The 26,842-nt window shown below is 37.0% G+C and overlaps 2 protein-coding genes across 4 annotated transcripts; one reads left to right on the plus strand and one right to left on the minus strand.

Moving 5' to 3' along the window:
• Nucleotides 1–3,780: 3,780 nt before the first annotated feature.
• Nucleotides 3,781–6,760, plus strand: LOC106389617. Of its 3 annotated transcripts, none has more exons than XM_013829923.3 (6): nt 3,781–3,897; nt 4,196–4,274; nt 4,564–5,839; nt 5,949–6,174; nt 6,269–6,357; nt 6,458–6,760. In XM_013829923.3, the coding sequence occupies exons 3-6, from the start codon at nt 4,565–4,567 to the stop codon at nt 6,542–6,544; spliced, it is 1,677 nt and encodes a 558-aa protein (XP_013685377.2). In that variant the 5' UTR covers nt 3,781–3,897; nt 4,196–4,274; nt 4,564; the 3' UTR covers nt 6,545–6,760. The 3 variants fall into 3 exon arrangements, with proteins under 3 accessions (XP_013685377.2, XP_013685379.2, XP_013685378.2); XM_013829925.3 differs by having other exon boundaries at nt 3,794–3,897; nt 4,221–4,274; XM_013829924.3 differs by lacking the exon at nt 3,781–3,897 and having other exon boundaries at nt 3,952–4,274.
• On the minus strand, nt 6,719–10,235 carry LOC106389616 (protein kinase STUNTED). The gene is made up of 9 exons (XM_013829922.3): nt 9,885–10,235; nt 9,708–9,796; nt 9,380–9,635; nt 8,401–8,961; nt 8,076–8,324; nt 7,757–8,000; nt 7,530–7,677; nt 7,243–7,398; nt 6,719–7,166 (listed from the first exon to the last, which is right to left on the minus strand). Exons 1-9 carry the CDS (start codon nt 10,027–10,029, stop codon nt 6,921–6,923), a joined length of 2,094 nt encoding a protein of 697 aa, XP_013685376.2. The 5' UTR covers nt 10,030–10,235; the 3' UTR covers nt 6,719–6,920.
• Nucleotides 10,236–26,842: the final 16,607 nt, after the last annotated feature.

Consider the following 26,842-nt stretch of genomic DNA (forward strand, 5'->3'; position numbering starts at 1 on the left):
TATATAAGTAAGAAGTCTAATTTAATTAATTATTAAGATTAATATATATATATATATATATATCGTTTTAAATTAAACTATAAACCATATAAAATACAAAAATATTTTAGTTTCAAAATTTACTTTGAACAATTTTTTTGATAAAAGTTTTGAACGATCGTTGACAACTTAATTTTTTAAAAAATTATAAATTACTAAAACTATTAATCCCACAATGAAAATTTTGTTATCAGTAATTTTAAAAAATTTCTATAAAAGATACAAATGAACAAAAACATATATGAGTAGTAAGCATCATTTAATAGACATTAATATTAAAAATATACTAGTATCATTTAAATTTTATTACATATTCTATCAAATATATAAAAAAATTATTGTTTGGATTAATAAAATTGATTTATATGTTCGCACCAATTTAATCATATATGTAATAGTTACTAACTTTTAATTATTCAATATATATTTACTATTTCATAATATGTAAAATATATAATACATAAAATAATTTATATATATATATAATGTTCATCTCGCGCAAGGCGCAAATCTTAACCTAGTCCTTTCTTAAATTCACGTGCATTACTCCTCATTTTAATAACGTTAAGACTGATTTGGATATGTACCAGGGAAACCAATAATAATATATTTGGATGCACGACATATTTCGAGCTTTATATGAGTTATAGTGTATATATAACTATAGGTACATTTCAACACGAACACTATTTCATAATATGTAAAAATATATAATACATAAAATAATTTATATATATATATATAATGTTTATCCCGTGCAAGGCGTACATTTTAGCCTAGTTTTTTATTAAATTCATGTACATTACTCCTAGCATTTTAATAACGTTATTAAGACTGATTTGGATATGTACCAGGGAAACCAATAATAATATATTTGGATGCACAACATATTTCGAGCTTTAAATGAGTTATAGTGTATATATAACTATAGTTATGTTTCAACACGAAAACTATTTCATAATATGTAAAAATATATAATACATAAAATAATTTATATATATATATAATGTTCATCCCGCGCAAAGCGCAGATATTAACCTAGTTCTTTATTAAATTCATGTACATTACTCCTAGCATTTTAATAACGTTATTAAGACTGATTTGGATATGTACCAGGAAACCAATAATAATATATTTGGATGCACAACATATTTCGAGCTTTAAATGAGTTATAGTGTATATATAACTATAGGTACGTTTCAACACGAACATGTAAGAAATAGTAAAAGTAATAATCCTGGCAATGCCAATATATAATGTTGGAATAAAATATGAAATGATGGAAAGTTGATAGAGACCATGAAACTAATGTGAATATAATCGAATATATTATTCGAAGATCAACTAAGGCGATCTCGTAGTAATCAGTGGCGGATCTAGAAACATTTTTAATTGGGGGCACATTACTTAAAATAACAAAAACAATTTTGAATCGGGGGCACTCTTTATGTTTTTTCACTAAACTACAAATAATTTCATCAAATCTTTCTAGGTTATTCAAGAAAAAGTATAAAATAGTAGGGGGTACGTGACTCCATACCGTTACACATACATCCGCCCCTGGTCGTAATCCCAAAATTTTCTAAATTATATATAGAATATCAAAAAATTGGCGACAAGTCTCAAACTTTCATCTCTCTAATCTATAATATTAAAGCAGAATCCTTCTTAGTATTATGCCCCTGATTTTTCCAATTAATTACAAAAATTGCTATTATCTTTTTGAAAATTTTAAACGGTTTTCGGCCACATTAATTGCACCAGTCAGAAACAAGTATTTAAAAACCAATTTATAAGCCCATTTCGGCAGTAAAAAAACTGAGATTTTCAAGCCCATTTCGACTTTATTAGAAACCCAATCAGATTATAATCATTTTTACGTATACTTCAAAGATCTATACTAAAATCGATTTATGACATATATGATATTTACATTGTATTAGGCACTTTAGTCATGTCAAAAATCTGAATATAATTTTTTATTATTACTTTCCATTTCTTTTTTTTTTGGTAAGACCGTCGAAGAAGTTGGATTACTTGTAGGTGGATTTCACGAATTTATAGACCGAAGCTCATTTAAATACTTGATTTTTATTGACAAAAAAAATTAGAAAACCCATTTTAAAACAGTAAAACATAAAAATGGATTCAAATTTTTGTTTGTATTTCTTTTAATCACCTTTTAAAATATGCTACGAAAAAAATATTTGAGATTTAATAGTTTACAATAAACTAAAAATATTAATACAAAGAACTCTTTTTAAAAAACAACTCTTCGGAATTACTTTGTATGACTATAAAACATCAACACTATTAAACAAAATTAGTTATCAAATAACACATAAGGTTACAATTAACAAATATTTAATTTTCAACAGAAACAAATCCCGTGCTTTTAAAATGCGAGTCATTATATATATTATTATATTTATATCTCAATACATATCATCATAAATATATAAAACAACTACTACACATATAAAAAAACAATTATAAAAATATAAATGTTATAAATATAATATGTTATAAAATAATATATTTAAGAAATAGATAATAATATATTTAAGAAATAGATAATCCCGTGCTTTAGCGCGAGTCAAAATCTAGTTTTATTTATTTTCGAAGCCTATTGCGATGATAGTCCTTTTCAACAACCATATTATTCCAAAATGAACATTTGCCAGAAGAGGCCATATTTGACTTCTAGGAATTATTGCACTAATTATTCAATGATACACCTAATATAGTATTATACACCTTTGTATACATATTCATATATAAATATATAATTTTCAGTCGTGTATAGTCTCCCCACAAGCCCACAGTCATAGTGATAGTCTCATAGATAACTGGCAAAGTCCACTTATGGGAACAATGTTTATAACCTAACAGTCAAGCTCTAGATCGTTTAATGCTGCTGCAAAAACCTAGATAAATCAAGAAATACAAGAAGATCAAACAAATTTTTTTTTGAACATAAATCAAACAAACTTTTGATAAACAGAAAACGTGTGATTGATGGTTGCCCTTCAAAACCAGCTTTCTTGTCAAGCACATTTAATTTCGCTTTTAAAGTAATGGTTGATGATCTAAATGTACAACTACTCTCAGTTATGTATTCTTTTGACTTCTGACTTTAGAGATAACGTACACAACCACATGCGCACATGTTTTCGCTGGCGACTCTACCACCACAAAATATGTATCAGGGCATCTCCCACCTTATTTTATTTTTCACTTTAAAATAAACTTTAAAATAAAAATATTCTAATGTTATTCTATTTTTTTCTCTATAATAAAGTAAAAAAATGAATTACTCTGTATATAGAATAATTTGTTTTTTTTTGTTCATCGCTCTATTCTCCACTCTAAAATAGAATATTATTGTAGTATAATTCAATTCTATTATAAAGTTACTGAATAAACCATCGGAGATGGTCTTATATAGAAATAAATTCAAGTAAGAACTAGCGGTTTACATTTACTAAGAACCTAATGAAAATTTATATATATATATATATAATAGTTAGGATTTGTTTTCATATGTTTGATTTATATTTTTATCATTTACAAAATCTAGATATAGTTAAATAACAATATAATTCCCTAAGCCCCTAGGCTATATAAATAACTAACGTTGATAGACTCTGTTATTAGTTAGAACCTTTACTGGGCCTTGTTTGAAACATAAAAGCGTTCAAATATCGGCCCATCTAGAGTAGATAACACAAATAAAAAATAGCGCGTTTAGAGTGTGACAGAACGGAACGGCTCTGATTTTGTTCGAATCATGCATTTACAGTGAGTGAAGAATCCAATCCAGCGAAGGGACCAAATCCATTGTGATTCTTGAGTAAAGTAAGCTACTTTCTTCTTTATTTTTGCTCAGATACAAGAGTGGGTCTTTGATTGTTTTTAACAGATCACGAATCCTTCTTCTTCCGTGTTGGGTTCTCTTATGAGATTTTTTTTTTTCGCTTTAAGGGTTTTGTGAGCTTTAAACTCTCTTTCGGTTTTAAGCATTACCCATCTTTGAATTGGTCTTTAAATCACCCGAAAGTGTCTTGGTTTTGCTCACAAATTGTTTGCATAAAAGAAAGTTTCCATCTTTAGTTTCTTAAAGAGTAACTTCTCTTGGGGGTTGTGTTTGTTTCAGCTGTTTACTGTAAGAACTATTGCAGGGGACGAGATTCGAAGTGAGGTCGCTTGCTTTCATCAACTAGAACTACAAAAAGGTTAAAACTTTAGTCGTATGCTGTTCTTGGGTCTTGGGTCAATGCTGTACCATTAGGTCTAGTAATTGAGCGTTGTGATTAGTTTCTACCTCAGATTAACTAAATTAGTGTTATAGCTTTGCTTTCATCAACTAGAATTACCAAAAAAAAAAAAAGATTAGATTTGTTTTTCATTTTTCTTTCCACATTCTTGATTTATTTGGGTCAATGTATGTTGTATTAGGTTAAGTAACTCACTTTAGATTAGTCAAGTTATCTTTTATGTCTGATCAGTTTCATGTTTTTACAGGATGAGGAAACCGAATAGCTCTAAGGTTGGTAGGAAAGTTGTGAAGAAGACATTAATAGCTCTTGGTAGGATGCTGGCTCTTCGTGGTGGCGGTGGTGAAGTGGATTCATCACGCAAGTCACTCAACGCTTTAGCTGCGGGTGGTGGAAGTAATATGCAGATTGTTTGTGTTGATGCTGATTGCGCTTCCGGTTTGGAGTATGATCTAGACTATATGAAGTACTTGACCATCTTTAAGGAAAGCCATCAGTATATGCTTGAGGGAGAGGCTTCTCCATTGCGTATTATGTACACTGCTGACAAGGAAGTGGACGATGAGAAGCTTAGAGGAAGGAGAAGGTCAAAGCCTCCTCTTGTTTCCAATGTTTCAAAGAAGTTGAAGACTGGTGGGGCTCGTAGAGAAGATCATAATAAGTCAACTGTCTTCAGGAAAGAAGTTGTTCTAAGGGGAAGGAAGATTGCTATGACCAAGACCACTATCAAAGCAGAGAAAGAAGCTTCTCTACGAGGAAGGAAGAAGATTGCTCTGTCCAAGAACACTATCAAGTTAGAGCCTAAGTGTAATCATGGCAAAGACACCAAGCAAGAGAAAGAAGTCTCTCTGCACAAGAACGCTATGAAAGTAGAGCGTAAAAGTGATGCCAAAGACACACATCAAGAGAAAGAAGTTAGTAGACGAGGAAGGAAGCCAAAGAACTGGAACAAATTGGATAATGAGGAGAGCAGACGAAGGAGAAATGCAATTTTCAGAGCTTCAAAGAGACTGAAGGCTGAGAAGATCATCACAATGGTTAACTCCAAAGATGCTCCACAAGGAAAGAAGAGTTGTGTGACCAAGAGCGATTTCAAAGCCTGCAAGAAGGAGAATGAGGAGAGCAACAGTGAAAAGAGAAAGTCAAAGCCCCATGAGATTTTCAGAGCTTCAAAGAGACTTAAGACTGATCAGAACTTGGTTAACAACAAACTAAAGAAAGAAGAGTCTGTAAACAAGGACAAGGCTAAACCAAAGGCTACAAGTCATGTGAAAGACAGCTTACTTCACAGTTTCAAACCTCACAAGAAGGTTGAGAACGAAGTGAGCAGCCGAAGAACCTTAATGGATAAAAGCTATGAATATTTCATAGCGTTTCTGAGAAACTCTGTTACTGTTATTGAAGTGAAGCCTGAGAAAGCCTTAGTGCCTTTATCAGATCCTGATATTATCGCAGTCAGTAACTGTCCGTTTTCTGATGGAGGCCCTTCCCCATTTGAGGCAAACAAAGACGGCAAAGTGATAGTATGTGCAGCTTCACTCTCTTAATCAATATCTTTTCTCGTTCTTTGATTTATTGACCATTTTTTTTTTTTTAATTTTTCTTACTTTTGTTTGCAATGTTTTTCCAAAGGATCTTGAAGACCGTATTGAACCTGAAGATATGTTCAACTCTACATTTAGCAAGAAGCTACTGGAAATTCTCAGACAGCCGTATGATAAAAATGAGTTCAAGCAACGCCTTTTTGAGGCATCACAAAAGAAACAGCTGACTCGGTCTAGGCAACTGCGAGACGGAAGAGAGATCGAATATAACGTTGATCACCAGTTGGGACCTTCTTATTTCGACCGGTATCCAGGTAATCTGACTAACTTGTGATACTTTCTTGTGTTATGATCTTTCTCATCTCTTCCAATTCTTGTCTTTGTTTTGCCGTTGGTCTGATTATGCAGATTTCAAGCGTGTGTTTCGTCGTTCTCGTTGTGCAAAGGATGATCATAGAGCTTTGAACCTGTTGCGTGGCTTTTTCTTTTATTTCGAGGTTCAGTTTTTTTTTTTGTGCATGGTTGTCATGAAACTCTTGGGAGATTAGTTTGCACTATGGATTATTATTGTTCTTATATGATTTGCTTCTTTTGCAGAACATAGTTCTTGAAGGTGCATTCAAACCATGGTTGCATGAAGCACGTGTGATGAGAGAATGCAAAGATATCGTATGCATCAAGTAAGGCAGGCAGCACCACACAGCCCTTAACTGAAACTCTTACAGTTATCTATTTGTATTGGATATGTCGCAAAACAAGAGATTCTACAAGATTTGCAGTAGTAATAGTTTATGACTTAAGTATGACCACTCTAATTGTCATTAGGAACTCTTTGATGGCAGTTTAGTCTTAGAGAAAGACATGTAATGCTTCTTGTTATACTATTCTCTTTTTGTTTTATTACCACACTTTCAAAAGAAGATGAAAATTGTGAAACAATTGAAAACTACCAATCACAATAATCCTAAACCGGGGGAGGTATGAGGACACTAAAAAGGAACCACACAAATCCACCACCAGTCCATATATATACACAATAGCTTCAGTAAACTTTTGGGTTTTAGTCAAAGCTTGAAGAACGGCTTGTTCTGCCTTTAATATACTCCTCAACCGAGACGCCTTGCTCGAAGCTACCCATGGAGATAGAGTCATCTTCAACATCAAGAAGCGCAAGGTTAAGGTGTGACTGCAAGTCAGATCTTTGGCTTTGCTCATCCTCAAGCATCTCTGATTCCTCTGAAGAACTACTCACTTGTTGCATTGCCCATTCGAGCGTGTCTTCATCACCTTTCAGCAGCTTTAAGACCTGCATCATTCTCACATTCGTTAAGATAACTGCATATAGGTATATGATTAGATAAAAAAAAAAGAAGATGACTTACACTGCTCATTTTCGGTCTAGCTTGAGGGCTACGTCGAATACAAAGAGTAGCAGCTAACACCATCCTCTGCATTTGGTCACCATTGTTGTTCTTGTTATCCCGCAAACTCGAGTCTAATAACTGAGAATACTTTCCATCTTCTAGAATTGGTTTAGCCTGTACATATAAGTAAAAACTCTATAATTTAGCGTGTATTAATTTATCAAGTATTAATTTATAGAGTTTATAATGTACTTGTTTTAACAGAAGACAAAACTTAGTTTTTAAGATAAGCAGCAAACACATACCCACATGACAAGACTCTCTTGTCCCTTTGGACAGCCACTGCTAATAGGTTTCCTTCCAGAAAGTAGCTCAAGTAGAACAACACCGAATGCATACACATCTATCTTATCATTCACCTTACCATACATGAAGTACTCTGGAGCCAAGTAGCTGCATCAAGAAAAAAACCAAGATTAGCCATGAACTTTCAAGAAACATCAGCTTATGAAAAAACAGTACTCTTCCATACCCAAAGGTTCCGGCCACATCTGAGCAGATCATGTGTGTTGTAGATATAGAAGCCCACCTCGCAAGCCCAAAATCAGAAAGCTGAGGCTCAAAATCATCAGATAACAGTATGTTTGATGACTTAACATCTCTATGGATGACAGGTTGTGAAGCACTGTTATGCAGATAGTCTAGTGCCTCGGCCACTCCCATAGCCACTTTGTACCTCTCTCTCCATTGGAATGCAAGCATATCTTTCTTGCTTCCTGAATTTGAAACCAAGCATTTTTGTTTAGGTCCTTGATCATAATAGAATCTCAAGAGTTGATTAAAAAAGGTACCATGAAGGTTCTCTTCTAAGCTTCCTCTTGAGAGATAGTTGTAAATAAGTAATAGGTTCTTGTCTTCAACGCAAAAGCCTAATAGGGAGATAATATTCTTATGGTGTAGGGTTGTGATAATATCGATCTCCGCGACGAAATCATTCAAGACATCTTCTGTTTGCTTGAGAATCTTCACAGCAACCTCTCTTTCATTGGACAAAGAACCTCTATAAACCCTGCTGCTGCCTCCTATGCCTATGAAGTTATCTGAAACCATAATGTTTTTTTCTTAGTTACATAACAAGATGCTTCAAGAACTGTCAACATGTCATCAAGAACACACCAGGGGAGAAGTCTGATGTCACAGAAACAAGTTCCTTGTATTTGAAAAACTGGCAAGTTGAAGAGAATCTCTTGTAAAGTCTCTCTAGCTCCTCAGGGAGCTTTCTTTGACTATTGTCAGGAGAAGAGTCATAACCAATTTGCTTAATGTTCCTTGGAGGAAGCTTCAAAGCCCATTGAGCTACTGGTATCTGTTTACGTGTAGTAATGGGTTGTCCTGTGGAAGAAAAAGCGCGACGAAGCAAAGGCCAGCCTGGTATAGGTTCAGCCTGTTTCCTAACCAATTCCTCTAGACCTTTCACAGGCACAATCTCCTTAGCTTTATGGCTCTCATCATCATCATCTCCAGATAACTTTGTGGGAGTTCTTGTACCATTTGGAGACAAAGAATCAGAACCACAAACCGAGCAACTCTCAAAACGAGCAGCCACTAAGGCCTGCTGCAAACTCTGGCCACAAGATTGATCTTCCTCACAATGGCTAACAACTCTGGTAGGTATACTCAATGTAACAGATCTCTGAAGCACACTCAACAAAGTGTTCCTCCTAACATCTTCCTTCCCTATGACAAACAACCAAAAACCCAATTTAAGGGTCCGATTGGTAATGGCTGTATCTTTAAAAATTTTGCTGTAGAAAAAAATCTGTAGACTTTTTGCTGTGGCTTTAGATTTTATTGCTGTAGAATTTTATGGAAAGCACTAAAAATTGCTTTGGATATTTGGCTTTGCAGAGCACTTGTACAGCTGTAGGTTATTTTAAGAGCTGTGGTTTCAAAAAAAAAATTTAAAGCTTGATAGCTCTGAATTTGGTGCCGTAGAAATAAATAGGGCTGTGGACAACACCTACAGCAACTACCAATCACCCCCTAAACCACACTAAACACTAAGATACCATGTTCGAGTCTGGATTTAGCAACTGGCTCTTGTCCCTAGCCCAATGGGCTTCGGCCCGGAACTTCTTGTAACAAAAAAACTTACCTTGAGAATGATTAATGTCCAATGATGGAGGAGAACCTTCTCTTTGAAACACAACTTTACCATTGTTCACAGCATGAACCCAGCACTCCTTTGGCAGCTTCTTAGCCAAGTACTTAGCTAAAGAAGCTGATGAGCGAATCGTGTGGTGAGTTTTCGAAACCCCAACTATAACTTTCCACGCACAGAACGATCTCGCTTCTCTAGCTATGATCTTTCGAGCAGAGTCGCCACGGCACAGCTTCAGCTTCAGATCAACCTACAAAAGGACAAAACTTTCAAATGGACCAAAAACAGAGTCTCGAGAGATTGAAAGTTTCAGATTTTTTACCTGTTTTAAGTTGCAGAAGCCTTCGTAAACGTCGAGAACAGAGTCGAATGTTTTCACCAAAGAGAGAAGCGAAGAGTTCTTAACAATCTCTACACAACAACAATAAAAAAGATCGAAACTTTTTTATTACAAAACACATAAAGATCAAAGCTTTGTGTAAGAGAAACGTTTCTTCACCGTTGCCAAGGATATGAAGAGCGATCACAGTATCACCAGGCTCGGCGACTTTAACTAAAGCCCATGTGAGTAACTCTCTGCTCGGCGCGTCTAGCTTCACACCGACCAGAATCGTACGGCCACCTTCTCCGCTTCGTTGTATCATTGTTGACAGAGATTTGTCTGAACTTCGAATGTTTCCTTTGTTGCTTGAGCGTGTAGACAAAAGAACATATCGTTGAAGGGATTATATAGACAAGATCCTCTGTTTAGTTGCAGAGGAGGTATAAGTTTTAACCACAGGTTAGGTTTTGGTTCTGATGCCTGTTGGAAAGAAAGAGAAGAGCAAGCTATATTAGAAATGATTTTCTAACCCTACTAGTACTTTACTGTTATTTTTTTATTTAATCATTGTTTTTCGCTATGTCGTTTTCCAGTTTTGACATAGTCTTATTACTGTGCATTCATTCAATCACAATGACGTAACACAATGTTTGTATAATCACATATACTGACTCTAACTTCATCTGAAAAGCTGAACAAAAGATACGTATAAAATAGTTGATTTTTTTTTTTGAATGGTATATATATTAAAAATCATGCAAGTATAACGGACAGAATAAAAATAAATCGAAGATAAAAATGGCGAAAAATAAAAAAGATTTGATGTTAACAAAAAAAAGGAAAATATATAAATAATTCGTTTCCACCTATAGATTATTGTTGAAGTTTTGACTTATTTACTTATCTTTTGTCAGTTAAATGAAAACGAAAAGTATAGGTAGTTTTCACAAATAATATAACGATTTCAAAATGGATAATATTTTTTTTCATTTACGACCATCCTTTTTTTTTTCCATTACGACCATACTATGTATGCCCTTTTAACAGTTGTATACATAACATTTTGTGGCACCGTTAACTTAAAATATGTTTAGAAACCAAAAACACATTAAAGTATACTCTTTTTATTTTTCAATACTTTTATAAAAATCAAATTAAATGACACTTTTAATTTTAATGTAAAATAAGTCAACCATTTATATTTTATAACCATTGATATTTCTATTTTATTATTATTGATCGAATTATTATTATATGAATAGTTAATCATACTTTTTAAAAAGATTTTTTTTAATCTGAGTGTTTAATTTTAAAATATTATCTATTAAAAATGGAGAGTGTATAAGTAATAACCATTATTACTTTATGGACCATGGTTATAAGCTGTTACAATAAATGCACTATGTTTCTACAGAACGGGTCGGTGGAAATAAGACCGTTTTGTGGCTCTAACATGTCCGGTCCGAAGAACAAAACATACCATGTCATGTGATCTCTCCAACAACCCATTAATCTACAAGTGTCAATCTCGTCCATACCCGCGTCATCATAACGGAAGACGTTACATCCCATGCTTACCGGTTGCCTCAGGTAACGTACACAACATTAATGACGTAATTAGATAAAACGGCATTAAAGTATATGTTACGTGTGCCATCATTGCCGAAGAAGAAGGTTGGTTAGTTAATTATGATGGTGGAGAAAAATATGGAGGGGAGTAGTAACAGAATACCTGCCGTTTTAGAAGCGAGGAACGACACGCCAACTAAATCTGAAAGGCATGCATCATCTGATCATCGTCTACTTCATGATGAGTCGTGGACCGTCCTTACCTTCTCTTTATTACTTTCTTATATCACCATCTCACTGATCTCTCTTACATTTTCAAGATAAACTATGATTATACATAAAAGATTATTGCTCGTCGACAAAGAAAAAAGTTAGAAGATTATTGCTAGGGCCTAGGAGTATCTTTCAATTGTTGTGATTCGCCTAATGGAAATTTATTGATTGATTTTTTTTATTTGATTTCTTATCTTATTAATTAAAGGAAAGTATTGTACTCAGTGGTGGATCTAGAAATTACTTTGATCCGGAGCATACATATAATTTATCACCAATATCAATAGGGACATTTATCAAAAATTTGAAAAAATACATTTAAATTTTAAAAACCACGGTGGACAACTGCCCCACCCTTTCACTACAAGAAAACAGCGGTATTCTGACGGACATTCCGACGGAAAATGAAATCCTCGGAATATCCCGAGGAATTTCCGAGGATATTCCGAGGAAACACACAATTTGGTTTCCTCGGAATATACCGACGGAATTCCGAGGAAATATTAATCCGTCGGAATATTCTTATGGAATACCGAGGAAAAATGTATTCATCGGAAAAAACCGATGAATTCCGAGGATATATTATAGCCGTTAGAGAGCCGTTGGGGGATTTTAAAAATTCCGAGGAAATTCCGACGAACTAGCCGTTTCCGTCGGAATTCCGTCGGAATTTCCTCGGGCTGTCGGCAGGATTTCAACTATAAATACAAGCGCCCCTCTTCCTCTTCATTCACTCCATATCTTCATCCTCCCTCTTACTCTCTTTACACACGAATTTGATTCATAAAAAACATGTATTCTTCAGATTATTTTCGTTCTTGGATCGATCGACCTCATTTGGATCCGAACACGAGATTGCTTACGGAAGAATACCAACGAGGTATAACCGAATTCATGGGGTTAGTTCACCGACAACCGGAAGCAAAAACAGGTATGTTAAGATGTCCTTGCTCTAATTGTAAAACTAGAAAGGTTATTAAAGAGTGGGATGTTTGGACTCATCTATATTTGAGTGGGTTTACACGAAGTTACAAAATTTGGTATCATCATGGGGAAACTGATTATGAACATGGTAGTACTAGCGAACCTCAGCCAGCGGTTAGATTAGAAGAACCAATTAGAACGGATGTAGATTATGGTGTAGGTACTGAGCAGATGGTAAATGATCATTTTAGAGGGGAAGATTTACCCAATGCACAAGCATTATAGAGATTTTATGATATGTTGGATGCTGGAAAGCAACCATTGTACGAAGGTTGCAGAGATGGTCATTCAGCTTTATCATCTGCTACAAGATTGATGGGCATTAAAACAAATTATAATTTGGCTGAAGACTGTGTGGATGCGATTGCTGATTTTGTAAAAGGTATTCTACCCGAGGATAATGTAGCTCCTGGTTCATACTACGAGGTTCAGAAACTCGTAGCTGGTCTTGGTTTATCGTATCAGGTAATAGATGTATGCAGCGACAACTGCATGATTTATTGGAGGGCGGATGAACAGCGGGTTACATGCAAATTTTGTGGAAAGCCTCGTTATAAAGATACGAGTGGAAGAGTTCCAGTGCCATATAAAAGGATGTGGTATTTGCCTTTGACGGAAAGGTTGCAGAGGTTGTATCTGTCTGAACGCACAGCGCAACCAATGAGATGGCATGCGGAGCACTCAACAGATGGTGAGATCAGACATCCTTCAGATGCAAAAGCGTGGAAGCATTTCCAATCAAAGTATCCCGACTTTGCGTATGAGAGAAGAAATGTCTACCTTGGTGCATGTACTGATGGTTTCAGCCCGTTTGGCAAGAGTGGAAGACAGTATTCTCTATGGCCAGTCATTCTTACACCATACAACCTACCCCCAAACTTGTGCTTGCGACGAGAGTTTTTGTTTCTCTCGATTCTCGTTCCCGGACCAGAGCATCCTAAGAGATCACTTGATGTGTTTCTTCAGCCACTAATATATGAGTTGCAACAACTATGGGCTCAAGGTGCTGAAACATACGATGTTTCGTGTAAAGAAAACTTTCAAATGCGGGCAGTACTAATGTGGACAATAAGTGATTTTCCAGCATATGGTATGTTATCTGGATGGACAACGCATGGAAGGCTATCATGTCCATATTGTCAAGATAACACTGATGCTTTCCAACTAAAACACGGAAGGAAAACGTGTTGGTTTGACTGTCACAGGAAATTCCTACCACCTGATCATCCATATCGTAGGAGTAGGAATTTGTTTACGAATAACAAGAGGGTGTTTGACAGTTCACCTCCGAAAATTTGTGGGAAAAATTTGAAGACACAACTAAGAGATTTTGGTGCAGAAAGGACGCCAGACGTCGGTGGACATGAGCGTTTTCCGGTAGATGCTGTTGGAGACCTACATAACTGGCACAAAAAAAGTATTTTCTGGGATCTGCCATACTAGGAGGATCATCTGCTAAGGCATAATTTAGATGTCATGCATATTGAGAAGAACTTTTTTGACAATCTCATGAACACGATCCTTAATGTTCAAGGTAAAACAAAGGATAATTTGAAGTCAAGACTGGATTTAGTCGATATATGTGCTCGTTCAGAACTTCATGTTGATGAGAATGGTAGGGCTCCTTTTCCCATATACCGACTTGATGCAGAGGGAAAAGATGCGTTCTTTGATTGGATTTCAAACGATGTGGAATTTCCAGACGGTTACGCATCTAATTTGCGTAACTGTATCGACAGAAAGGAAGGAAAGTTTACTGGCTTGAAAAGCCACGATTGCCATGTAATGATGCAGCGCCTCCTTCCGTTTGCCTTCAAGGAACTATTACCACGAAATGTTCATGAAGCAATTGCAGGGATAAGTGGTTTCTTCCGCGATTTATGCACGAGATCAGTGACTCTTGAAGGTATTGAAAATTTGAAGACTAACATAGCCGTGATTCAGTGCAACCTTGAGAAGATATTTCTCCCTCATTTTTTGATGTTATGGAGCATCTTGTTATTCACCTGGCAAGAGAATTGGAACTTGGTGGTCCTGTGCAGTATAGATGGATGTATCTGTATGAGCGGTATATGTTCCATTTGAAGAAGATGGTGAAAAATTTAAGTAGGGTGAAAGGTTCTATAGTCGCAAAGATGATCAATGAAGAAACTTCAAACTTTGCCGAGTACTACTTTCCAGCAGAAGTTCAGACCAAAAACAGAAGACCTGCTCGGCATGATGATAGAGGCGAACGGGCAACATATCATGTTACGGTTCCAGACATTTTCACAGACGTTGGACGACTTAGCGGAAAACCAAAGGACCGTCGACTTACTGAGCAGGAGCGCAGTAATTTGCAAACATATTTGCTCACCAACTGCGAAGATGTTCTTCAATATGAGAGGTAAATAAATTAGCTTACAAATTTTTATTTTAACAAGTTGAAATTTAAATCTTAATTAATTACATTATTGTCATCATATGTACATGATTTTCATGGCAGAAAAGCGGTTCGAACATAGATACCCCACAGAGGACGAACTAGAAGAAATGAAGCAGAGAGAATTTTCTGGATGGATGTTTACTTATGTGAGTGCTTTAAACAAATTAAAATATCATTTATCACATATTTATACTAATTCACATTTATTGATATAACATATATATGTGCTATTAATATAGGTGTCTGCTGGTTTGGCCAGAGGTGAAACATTTGACGATTGGATACGCGAGATGGTCGTTGGACCAAAATTTGTTGTGAAGTCATATCCGAGATTTTGTACTCGAGGATATGCATTCACAACTCAGAAGAGGAGACGTTCGAGTACGACTTATGATGCTGGCGTTTGTTCTGCATCAGGAGATGATGTATACTACGGACACATACGTGAGATTTTGGAAATCAAGTATTTGGGCATGGTTGGATTGCGCTGTACTGTTTTCTATTGTGATTGGCACGACAACACTCTAGATCGAGGTGTGAGAACAGATGCATTTGGTGTTACATCAGTAAATTCGAGGCGAAAGCTGCAATATTATGATCCTTTCATTCTTGCTTCTCAGGCCGATCAGGTAATTAAATGTTAATTATTTAGAATGATTCATCATCATGTGTATTAATTTATAATTTTACTAATAATTTTTTAAATGTTACAGGTTTGTTATATCAAGTACCCCCGGGTAAGGAACAGAGATGATCCATGGGTTACTGTTACAAGACTCAACCCGAGAGGCCGAGTTCAGGGAAGTTCTGAGCTGGAAGACCCACTACAACCAAGCACATCCGGCAACTTAAGTGCAGCAGAAGATTTAGCTAGAGTTGGCCTTGTAGTCGATTTAACCGACTTCGGAGAGGAAGCCGTCGTTCACGTAGAGGATGAACCAGTGATTGGAGAGTTTCACCAAGATCCAGATTCAGATTCATCTGGTGATAATGACTCGGAAACAGACCAGCATCGACTTTTTTTTTTAAAAATAGAAATACCGAGGAAATTTCGAGGGAAGATAGGTTTTCCTCGGAATTTCCTCGTAATAGACCTTGTCGATATAGGGATTTGATTATAGAGTCTTTTACCTCGGAATTCCCTCGGTATTTCCGACGGAATTCAGAGGAAGATAAGGGTTTCCTCGGAATTCCCTCGGAATATTCCGAGGAAATTCCGAGGAACTAGGGGTTTTTACCGAAAACAACGTTTTGCGGATTGAATAACACGTATATAACCTCCATTAAGTGTCTTCACTAGATTATGAAGTCAAACTTTGGTGTTTTACCCAATAACAAACACTTTTACGATTGCATGAACGAAAACCACACAACATAAGAGAAACACTTATACACTTTAATAAACGGTAAAAGGAATACTTACAATTATTTTTGAAATTTTGTTATTTCATGGTTTATGATCATCTATACAAAAAATCCTCAATGGTATGCATTTCAATTGTATAAGAAATGAAATACGGCAAAAAAAAATCGATGTTTTGAAACCCCAAACACTAGTTCCTCGGTATTTCCTCGGAAATTCCGAGGAAATACCGAGGAAGTAGGATTTTTAAACTGAAAACAACGTTTTGCGGTTTGAATAACACTTATATAACCCTTATTAAGTGTCTTAGACTGATTATAAAGTTAAAAATTTGTTCCTTACCCTATAATAAACACTTTTCCGATTGTATGAACGAAATCCCCACGACATAAGAGAAACATTTATACACTTTAATGAACGGTAAAGGGAATACTTGCAATTCATTTTGAAATTTTGTTTTTTCATAGTTTATGATCATCTATACAAAAAATTTGTATAAGAAATGATATAGAGCAAAATTTTTTGATGTTTTGAAACTCCAAACATGTGTTCCTCGGAATATTCCGAGAAAATTCCGACGGATATTTAAGTGTCTGTCGGAATTTCCTCGGAATATTTCCATTTAACCGGGCAAACCAGCCGCGAAATATTTTGCGAAAATTGAAATTGGAATTCCGAGGAAATTCCGACGGAAACTATCCGTCGGACCCTAGGTTTTATAACCACGAGCCGCTTCTTCTTCCCCATTTCTCTCTTCTTCCTCTCCGGCTCCTCTCCCTCCTCTCCGGCGATCTCCCCCTTCTCTCCGACGATATCTCCGGCGAATCCTCTCTAAACCTACACAAATCATGTAAGGTCCCTATCCCACTCTCTTAGGTTCTATTTGTTAGTTTTTTTGTGTAGATTTGATAGATTTTTGTTAGGGTGATTGGTTAGGATTGTGATTTGGTTGTATAATAGGTTCAGAATTGTGATTTGGTTGAATAATTTGTTTTGTTGAATTGATTTAGAATTTTTTAATAAATTTTTTATTTTTTTTGTATTTATAAAATCGTTTTTTGTATATAAATTCGATTTTTGTGTATAAATTCGATTTTTGTATTTTACAAAACGATTTTTGTATATAACTTCGATTTTTTGGATTTTACAAAACGTTTTTTGTATATTAATTCGATTTTTTGGATTTTACAAAACATTTTTATTAAAATTAAAACTTTTTTTGTGATTAAAAACTATTATTTGGGATTTAATATATATATATATATATATTTAATATGAATTTCTATATTTATTAAACATTTTTAATATTATTAAAACTATTTTTTGTAATTATTAAACTATTTTTTATTTATTAAAAATATTTTTTGTTTATTAGAACTATTTTTATATATTTATTAAACATTTTTAATATCTATAAAACATTTTTGTGATTAAAACTATTATTTGGGATTTAAAAAAAATATATATATATATAATATAAATTTCTATATTTATTAAACATTTTTAATATTATTAGAACTATTTTTTGTAATTATTAAACTATTTTTTATTTATTAAAAATTAAAACTATTTTTTGTTATTGGAACTATTTTTATATATTTATTAATCATTTTTAATATCTATAAAACTTTTTTTTGTGATTAAAAACTATTATTTGGGATTTTTTTTTTAAAAAAAAAATTAAAAATTTTTATATTTATTAAATATATTTTTTTTAATTTATAGGTCTCATGATTATCAGACCCGATCTCGACAGCGTCGTGGTCGTGGTGGTACGGGGTGCCAGTCTCTAGATTCCAGCCATTTTCAGGATTCCTTCGCCCCGCAGCTCCTACCGTACATCTCCCTCTGCTGCACCCGCTCCTGCTCCTCTCGCTCCTGCTGCTGCACCTGCTCCTGCTCCTCCGGGAGTGATGAGTGTTGCGGAGTTGGTTCGACAGCCCGGTCGTGACCATTTTCCCTATCTCACTCCGTATCCACATGGACGGGGTCAAACATGGTAATTAAACATATTTTTTTTTCATTAAAATTTGATTCATTATTAAGCGTTTGTTCTTTTTATTAGGTTCAACCGATCCAGGAATGGGATCAGCGCATGGATCCACCGTATGATGTACTCGGCCCTCGACAAGGGACATCCGACTTTCACTCACTTCCCTACCGACAAGCAGCATCTGTGGTTTCGTCAGTTTGCGGTAACTATTCTAATTTTTTACTTATATTTTTAATCTTTAATATATATTTTCTACTAATTGTGTTTTTTTTTCAGCAAGAATTCAACTGGAATTCCGATGAGACGCTCTTTATCTATCACCACTTCGTCCATAAAGTTATGGACAACTATGAGAAGCAGATCCATGAGTGGAAGAAGAAGTGGGAAATCAACAAGGTTTGATTTAATTTATTAAACAATTTTTTAATTTATTAAACTATTTTTTTATTTATTAAACTATTTTCTTTTCTTTTTTATTAAAAGTCCCAAAGTCGATAAACAACACGGTCTGGACGGAGTTGTGTGCGCATTGGGATAAGGAAGAGACGAAAGAAACTTCTTCCACCAACTCCACCAACCGCAGGAGCGACCGTAAAGGGAAGGGCGTCTTCAAGCATAACTTGGGTGCTCAATCTATTGCATCTCTGGGGGATCGCATGGTAAGTTCAGCCACTTTTTCTTCAATTATTTAAGTTTTGAAATTTTATTTTTTGTCCATTTCTTCTAATTTCTAATGTTTCTTTAATTTATGTTTTTTTCAAGGCGGAAGAAAATGATGGCGAGCCGGTTGATGATCTCGCCCTAATGAAGAGGGCGTATACCAACAAGAAGACCGGCCAGATTGATGACGGTCTTGTGAGGGAAGTGTTCACCCTGGTCCAAACTCAGGTGCAAGACGAAGTGTCTCAGCTTCAAACCGAGGATGACGCTTCGACGGCTTCGACCAACTTGTCCCGGTTTCGAATCAACGAAATCGTTGAATCCATAAGTTCTTTTTTTTTAAAGTTCAATTCATTTATTTCTTGATTTAAATTTGGCTATTTTCTATTTCAGTCGGTTCCAAAGAAGAAGGGACGTTTGGTCGGTTTGGGTCGTCGCACCCGGTCGGTTCCTCCTTCTTCTGCACCACCGCCCTTTGTTGATCCAGAAGTACTTACGGCTCAGTTGAAGGACAAGGATGATCGCATATCTTTGTTAGAGACCCAGATGGCGGCTCAACAGGCGGGCTATGAGGCACAGAGGAGGCTGAACCAGCAAATGATGGAGATGATGCAGAGGATGTACCCGAACGAGGTGTTCCCGAACGTGCCAGACCCGTAGTTTTTTTTTTTCAAAAACTCGGAATGTTTTATTTTTATTTTTACAACTTTGAATATTAACTAATATGTTTTCAATTTTAATTTTAATTTTATATTTTCGAATTTAAATTTCAAAAATTTTATTTTTTTTAAAAAAATAATTTTTTAAAAAAAAATTAATTTTTTTTAAATTCCGAGGAAATGAACCCTCGGAATATACCGAGGGACATGTTCCTCGGAATATACCGAGGGACTCATTCCTCGGAATATACCGAGGGACTCGTTCCTCGGAATTTTCCGAGGGCTCCGTTCCTCGGAAATTCCCGATGAAAATTCCGAGGAACATTTCGTCGGAACTTCCGAGGATTGGACCATCGGAAAGTCCATCGAAATATCCCGAGGAAGTTCTTCCTCGGTATATTCCGTGGAGCTTTCCGACGAACTGGTGGTCGTCGGAATTTCCTCGGAAATTTGTTTCCTCGGAATTCCGTCGGAAAATTCCGGGGGATTTCCAAGGAAAAATGAATTTCCGAGGAGTTATTTCTGAGGACTTGTTTCGTCGGTATGTCGTCGGAATAACGTTATTCCGACGACATACCGACGATTTTTTTCCTCAGTATGTCGCTGTTTTCTTGTAGTGTTTGTACATCTACCTCGACCACTGATTGTACTATTGTTTGGTTACTAATCTTAATAAATGTTAAATGATACAATGGCATAATCAGTGTTATAAAATCAGTTTAAACGGTGTTTATACCGGAATAATTTGTCTAGGCGCTAAGTTTATACAAAGTGTCTAAAAGATACTGTTTAACGATTTCTTTAACATTGGGTATAACTAATGAGAAATGAAAGTTGCAACAAACTGAGAGGCACACATCAACCGGAAGATAAGGAAACGTATACTACTAGTTGGTGGCTTTTGTTTTCGCCACGATAACGCTACTCGATCTTACAACCTCATTTCTTTTAACTTTAATTAATTTAGTTGTAAACCTAATCTTTCTCTTCCATTTTTGTTTTTGCGTCAAGAAGCGTGAATCATGACCATACATTATACAAAATATCGTGAACCATATAAAAATAGCATGTCATTTAAAACGATAGAGAGTTACATGTATACATCAAAGTTATGCCAATTTAATAGAATTAAATGTGAGCAAAATAATAATGAAATTTATTATTTCCTTTAATCAATATCTTTCAATGACAACAAAAAGCACGTGTATTATTAATGGATCACTAATTCAAAATTAAGACGCCATGAAAATGATTTGTCTGAAATATAACTTCACACAAACTCGATTTGGTTGTTGCGCTAGGGATGAAAAAATAGACAGATAGATCACTATATTTTTATATGACAACTATTATAATATATTGTAACCTTATTATAACGTCCGACCGTCCACGGCTAATGGACCACTCACGCCTGCTCACTCGGCCCGTGGATCATATCTCGTTCCAACGGCCGGTTCGTTAATTTTTCCAAGGTTCGAAATCATTGTTTACTGACCCCACAATCACCACCCGACCTTACTCCGTGCTTTGGCCTCACTCACACGGTATCGCGAATCACTTCCCGATAGGTCACCCATCCTTTCACGATTCCAGCCCAAGCACGCATAACTCTGTAGTTCTAAACGGATGTGTGACGAAAAAGGTAAGTCAACTTTGGTGACATAGGTAGCCAAATCAATTCTCGTAAGTCTTTTCCATATATCACAACTCGGAATGTTACAATTCACCCCCTATCAAAGAATGCAACGTCCTCGTTGCGCCCCACGACAGGTTTCAAGATGTCTCTCGGGTCAAAACCGAGATGGCTAACTAACTCTGATACCACTTATAACTCCCGACCGCCCACAGCTAATGGGCCATTCACGCCCGCTCTCTCGGCCTGTGGGTCCTATCTCGTTCCAACGGTCGGTTCGTTAATTTTTTCCAAGGCTCAAAATATTGTTTACTGACCCTGCAATCACCATCCGACCTTTCTCCGTGCTTTGGCCTCACTCACACGGTATCACGAATCACTTCCCGATAGGCGCCCATCATTTCACTATTCCAGCCCAAACACGCTTAACTATGGAGTTCTAAACGGATGTTTAACGGAAAAAATAAACAACTTTGGTGACATAGATAACCAAATCAATTCTCTTAAGTTTTTTCCATGTATCACAATTTGGAATGTTACACTTGTACTCTTAATTTAGGGCTGGAAGTCGAAATTTGGAGCAATTTTAATTAAGGAATACATTAAAGTTAATTCCCAAAGCATTGCATAATTTATACAACCGCAGAGCTGCACGTAAAAGAAGAGTTGTATTATGTTGAGTGTTACGTAACATGTGAATATTGATCTTGTTTTGAAAATCTACACGCGTACATTTATACATTAATTTTCTACGTACATCCATGCGTTGTGGATCAATTCAACTATGTCTCTGAAGTCTAAACAAAGACATTAGTAACATAAACGACTCCGAATTATGAACAAATCTGCAACATGCAATCAGCCAATCATGCATGATCTTGAAAAACTTTTTTTTTGGTAAACATGTTAAATTATTATACTAATTTTTGGATTTTTGACAGAAATTACACAGAACACTAGTAGTAGAAAGCAAAAATTAAACTAAACATTAAGAGCTTAACTAAACAAAAAAATTGGCCCAATACCAACCCATAATGGGCTCGGCCAAGGAAACCCCAACCAAACCCGCAGACCCACAAAAAGCCCAACACCGAGGAGCCTTAGAAACCTTAGCCGACTGATCGAGGGAAAACGCGGCCGCCGAACACACGAACCAGGCGAACGTCAACACTGAGCCACCGCAGCCGATTGAGGAAACAAGGAATCGGTTGAGCAAGACACCGAGCCCACAAACGCAACCACCACCGATAGGTTTAGACAAACAGAAACTAGCGAAGGACCATGAGTGGAGAGGCTCTCGATAGACCATGCAATCAGCCAATCATGCATGATCTTGAAAACCTTTTTTTATTGGTAAACATGTTAAATTATTATACCAATTTTTGAGTTTTTGACAGAAATTACACAGAACACTAGTAGCAGAAAGCAAAAATTAAACTAAACATCAAGAGCTTAACTGAACAAAAAAATTGGCCCAATACCAACCTAGAATGGGCTCGGCCAAGGAAACCCCAACCAAACCCGCAGACCCACAAAAAGCCCAACACCAAGGAGCCTTAGAAACTCTAGCCGACTGATCGAGGGAAAACGCGGCCGCCGAACACACGAACCAAGGCGAACGTCAACACCGAGCCACCGCAGCTGATTGAGGAAACAAGGAATCGGTTGAGCAAGACACCGAGCCCACAAACGCAACCACCACAGATAGGTTTAGACAAACATAAACCAGCGAAGGACCATGAGTGGAGAGGCTCTTGATAGACCATGGATTTGACCCACTTTTACCCATGGTTTATAAGTGTTTTAACTACTAATTATTATATTATAGAGTCTATTTATAATATTTATAGGATCAGAAGTGATTTGGAGGAAAGTGAAGATTTTGGAGCATTTTGGAGATATTTGGAGTAAGCACCCGAGATGACGACCATCGAGCTCGACCATCGGTCGACATGGAAGAGGAATAATCGATCGATGTTCACATCTTGACATCGATCGATAGCGAATCGCGCAGAAAGCTCGTTTGGTCTCAGTCGACTTAGAGCCCATGTCTTCACCAATTTACAAGATTACCTCTGACGAGTTTTAACCTAATTATATAAGTTTTGCCAACATGTTAGAGGCAAAATGTGCTTTCTTGTTTTACTATTTTCACAAAAAATGTTTTCTAGGATTTTTAGTAGATTGGAGAGAAGATCCAAAGAGATTTGTGATTGGAACTACATTGATATCTATCTATTTATCTAATGCAGTTTTTATACCTTATTGCCGTTATGAATTGCTTGAAAATGTCTGAGTAGTTCTCTTGTTAGATTTTAGGGTTTAAATAGGTTATGAGGGATTAGCCCCAACTATAGATTGCTAAGTTGTGATATTCATCATTTGGATTGTCATTAATGTCTGTTTCTAGATTAGGTACCTAGAACTTGCCCTAGGAATTGTAGACATAAGCGACAACTTGCATCTCACCATGAATCCATCATAACTGAGCTAAGACTTGCTAAAATAATCGAGAGCTGATCTAGTAAGCTTAGTGAGCACATTCAACCCGTGCATTAACGCTTGACCAAAAGCGTCGGTCGATATTCCTATCGAATAATCGGTCAACGTTTCAACAAGTGTATCGATCGATATTTCTATAGAATAATTGATCGATATTTGTCAATAGACAAACCTAGAAAGCGAAAGCCTAAGGGTTTGTTATTAAGTGTTGAGCTCTATAATATCATGTATACAACTTATTAGGCATCTGTGGGATTATAATCCTGATTACATGAATAAAAACCCTAAGTCTAACTATTTCCATTTAAGTACCAAAATCCCAATCAATTAATTGAGCAATTACTTGCTCACAAACTTGAAACTTTACATTTAAATCATTAAACAAATTAGTCTGATTAGATTTATTAGGTTCTCTAGCTCCTTGTGGATTTGATCTCTAAGTACTACAACTGAACCTCTTATTTGAGAGAGTACTTTACTCCTTAGGGTAATTTGAGTGATATCGGCTCTCTGGGAAAGGCTTTGTGGCGAGAGAGAAAGACGTCGGAGCCGAGCAGGTGTTGTTGGGGTCAAAATCGGTCACGACGGAATCAATGTCTAAAAGTCCGTTGTTGGGGTCGAAAACGGTTACGACGAAGTTAACATCCAAATCTCCGCAAAATACAAGTATGAGTGTCTTTCCATGACAAATTGTGCTTGGTCAAAAGAATGTCGCGACATATGTTCTCGAGATAAAACCTTGTTCAAATTCCGTTTGGATAGGTTCGAATGTGACGATCGGAACACGGACAAACCAAGCTCAGTCACTACGCAACTACCGCACATGCACACTGCCCGGTCAATGCGAAGCGACCAAGCTCGAACCGAGCTCGGTCACTACATAGCGACCGAGCGAGTGTCTCGCTCAGTCGCTACATAGCGACCGAGCCCGAACCAAGCTCGGTCGCTACGTAGCGACCGAGCGTCCGTCCCGCTCGGTCCCTACGTAGCGACCAAGCGTCTGTCCCGCTCGGTCGCTACGTAGTGATGGAGCTCGAGCCAAGCTCGGTCGCTACGTAGCGACCGAGCGTCCGTCCCGCTCGGTCGCTACGTAGTGACCGAGCTCGAGTCAAGCTCGGTCGCTACGTAGTGACCGAGCATCCGTCCCGCTCGGTCGCTACGTCCGTCCTGCTCGGTCGCTACGTCCGTCCTTCTCGGTCGCTACGTAGCGACCGAGCTCGAGCCAAGCTCGGTCGCTATGTAGCGACCGAGCGTCGCCAAGCTCGGTCGCTACGTAGTGACCGAGCTCGAGCCAAGCTCGGTTGCTACGTAGCGACCGAGCTCGAGCTAAGCTCGGTCGCTACGTAGCGACCGAGCGTCTCTCCCGCTCTGTCGCTACGTAACGACTGAGCTCGAGCCAAGTCCGGTCGCTATGTAGCGACTGAGCGTGCGTTCCATTCGGTCGCTACGTAGCGACCGTGCTCTTCCGAAACGTCGATACGACACGAATCCATGCATTCTCGTCTACCCTTCGATGCTGTCTCCCGAAGACCGTAGCGAACCCATTTCATCTTTTCCGCCATTCGAAGTCATTAATCAAACTTTACGATAAAAACCGTGGAGAGTTCTTTTTCATCGAAAGAAGTCGTAATAAACACTTCAAGTCGAAAGACGGCCCAAAGGGACCTAAGGCATGACTCAAAGCCCACCTTACGATTTCTTAGCCAGCAGCCCGTAAACTGTGGGACGGTTTACGCTTGGTTCGCAAGGAAAGATAAATGTCAACTTGCCGCGGATAAATACGAAATTTTGAAGATAATTACGAAGATCGGGAAAATGGAATATCTCCTTTTTTAGGCTATGACGCCTTAAGGGCAGAAGGGGAAAAGCGTAAACCGACCTAGGAGCAAATATATAAGGAGTCCTAGGCGAGAGGCATGGAGGGGGACAACTTTTTAGACTCAGAACTCTCGGCACTTAGAAACTCTGAGGCATTATTCTCGACATGCTCTGTTTCCATGACTGGCACCCGATTACCAGACGAATGCGCACAAGCTTGAGGGGGAGTTTTGACATGAAGCAGAATTAAGCAGTCAGACTTGAGAATTAAGCTGCCAGACTTATAAGAAGATATTTTATTATATTGTGTACTGAGGTCACTTGTCTTTAAATACTTGTACCCAGATCCACAATTAAATTAAGGAAACTATTCTCTTACATCTTGAGATCTACTTTCTCTCTCTATGTTCTTCATGTTCTTCATTCTAGGAAGCTAAGGGAAGCTTACGATACATAAGACAAACTAAAAGACCCTGGGGTCTTAAAGAGAAGCAAATATTCAGTACTTAAAAACTTCTTTGCAAAAGATAATAGAGAATGTTATTGCTCTTTCATGTGATTTTAATATTAAAAAGTCATAAAACAAAAGAATTTGGAATATACTAGAAAGGAAAGAAAAGCACATGGGGGACTTTTACTATGAGCAAAACTAACCAATCAATCACTGTAATTATCTTCAAGAGCTGCATTGTATACTTCTCTAACGCTAAGAGTTTCTTAACGTTTGATCTTCTTCACTAAAGTTAGGTTTCCTGTTCCGAATCCATGGAGGAACGTTCCGTTTCTGTTGCCGAAAGTAACTTGTTCCTATATCAGATGAAAACTCTCTCTTCCTGTTTGGAGCGGTTGAGACAGTCCCAGTAACACCTGAGATGTTTCCCACGGAGGAGGAGCAGACTATTCCATTTCTCTTAGCGAAAAACTCACCATGAGAAACCGGTGGCAGAGGTGGGAACGGAAAGAACGGTATCCCAGGAGCAACGGACCAGCTCGTCGGATCCTCTTTGCTGGTGAACCAAGTTGATGGACGATGCTAAGCGGGATCCCATAGGAGACTGTTAACCGAGAAAGGAACTTTTCTTGCGGCTGTGCGGTGAGTCTAACCATTACACCAAAAAAACTGCATTTAGGTTCTATGGCAGTCTCAAACAAGAGAAAAAAACCATTACACCAAAAAAAGAAAAGCCATAAACATAAACGGGACTAGACGGGTCTAACGGGCCGTACCCAAATAAACGGGCTTAAAATTAAACGGG

Source organism: Brassica napus, chromosome C2, assembly GCF_020379485.1.
Source record: "Brassica napus cultivar Da-Ae chromosome C2, Da-Ae, whole genome shotgun sequence".
NCBI lineage: Eukaryota > Viridiplantae > Streptophyta > Magnoliopsida > Brassicales > Brassicaceae > Brassica > Brassica napus.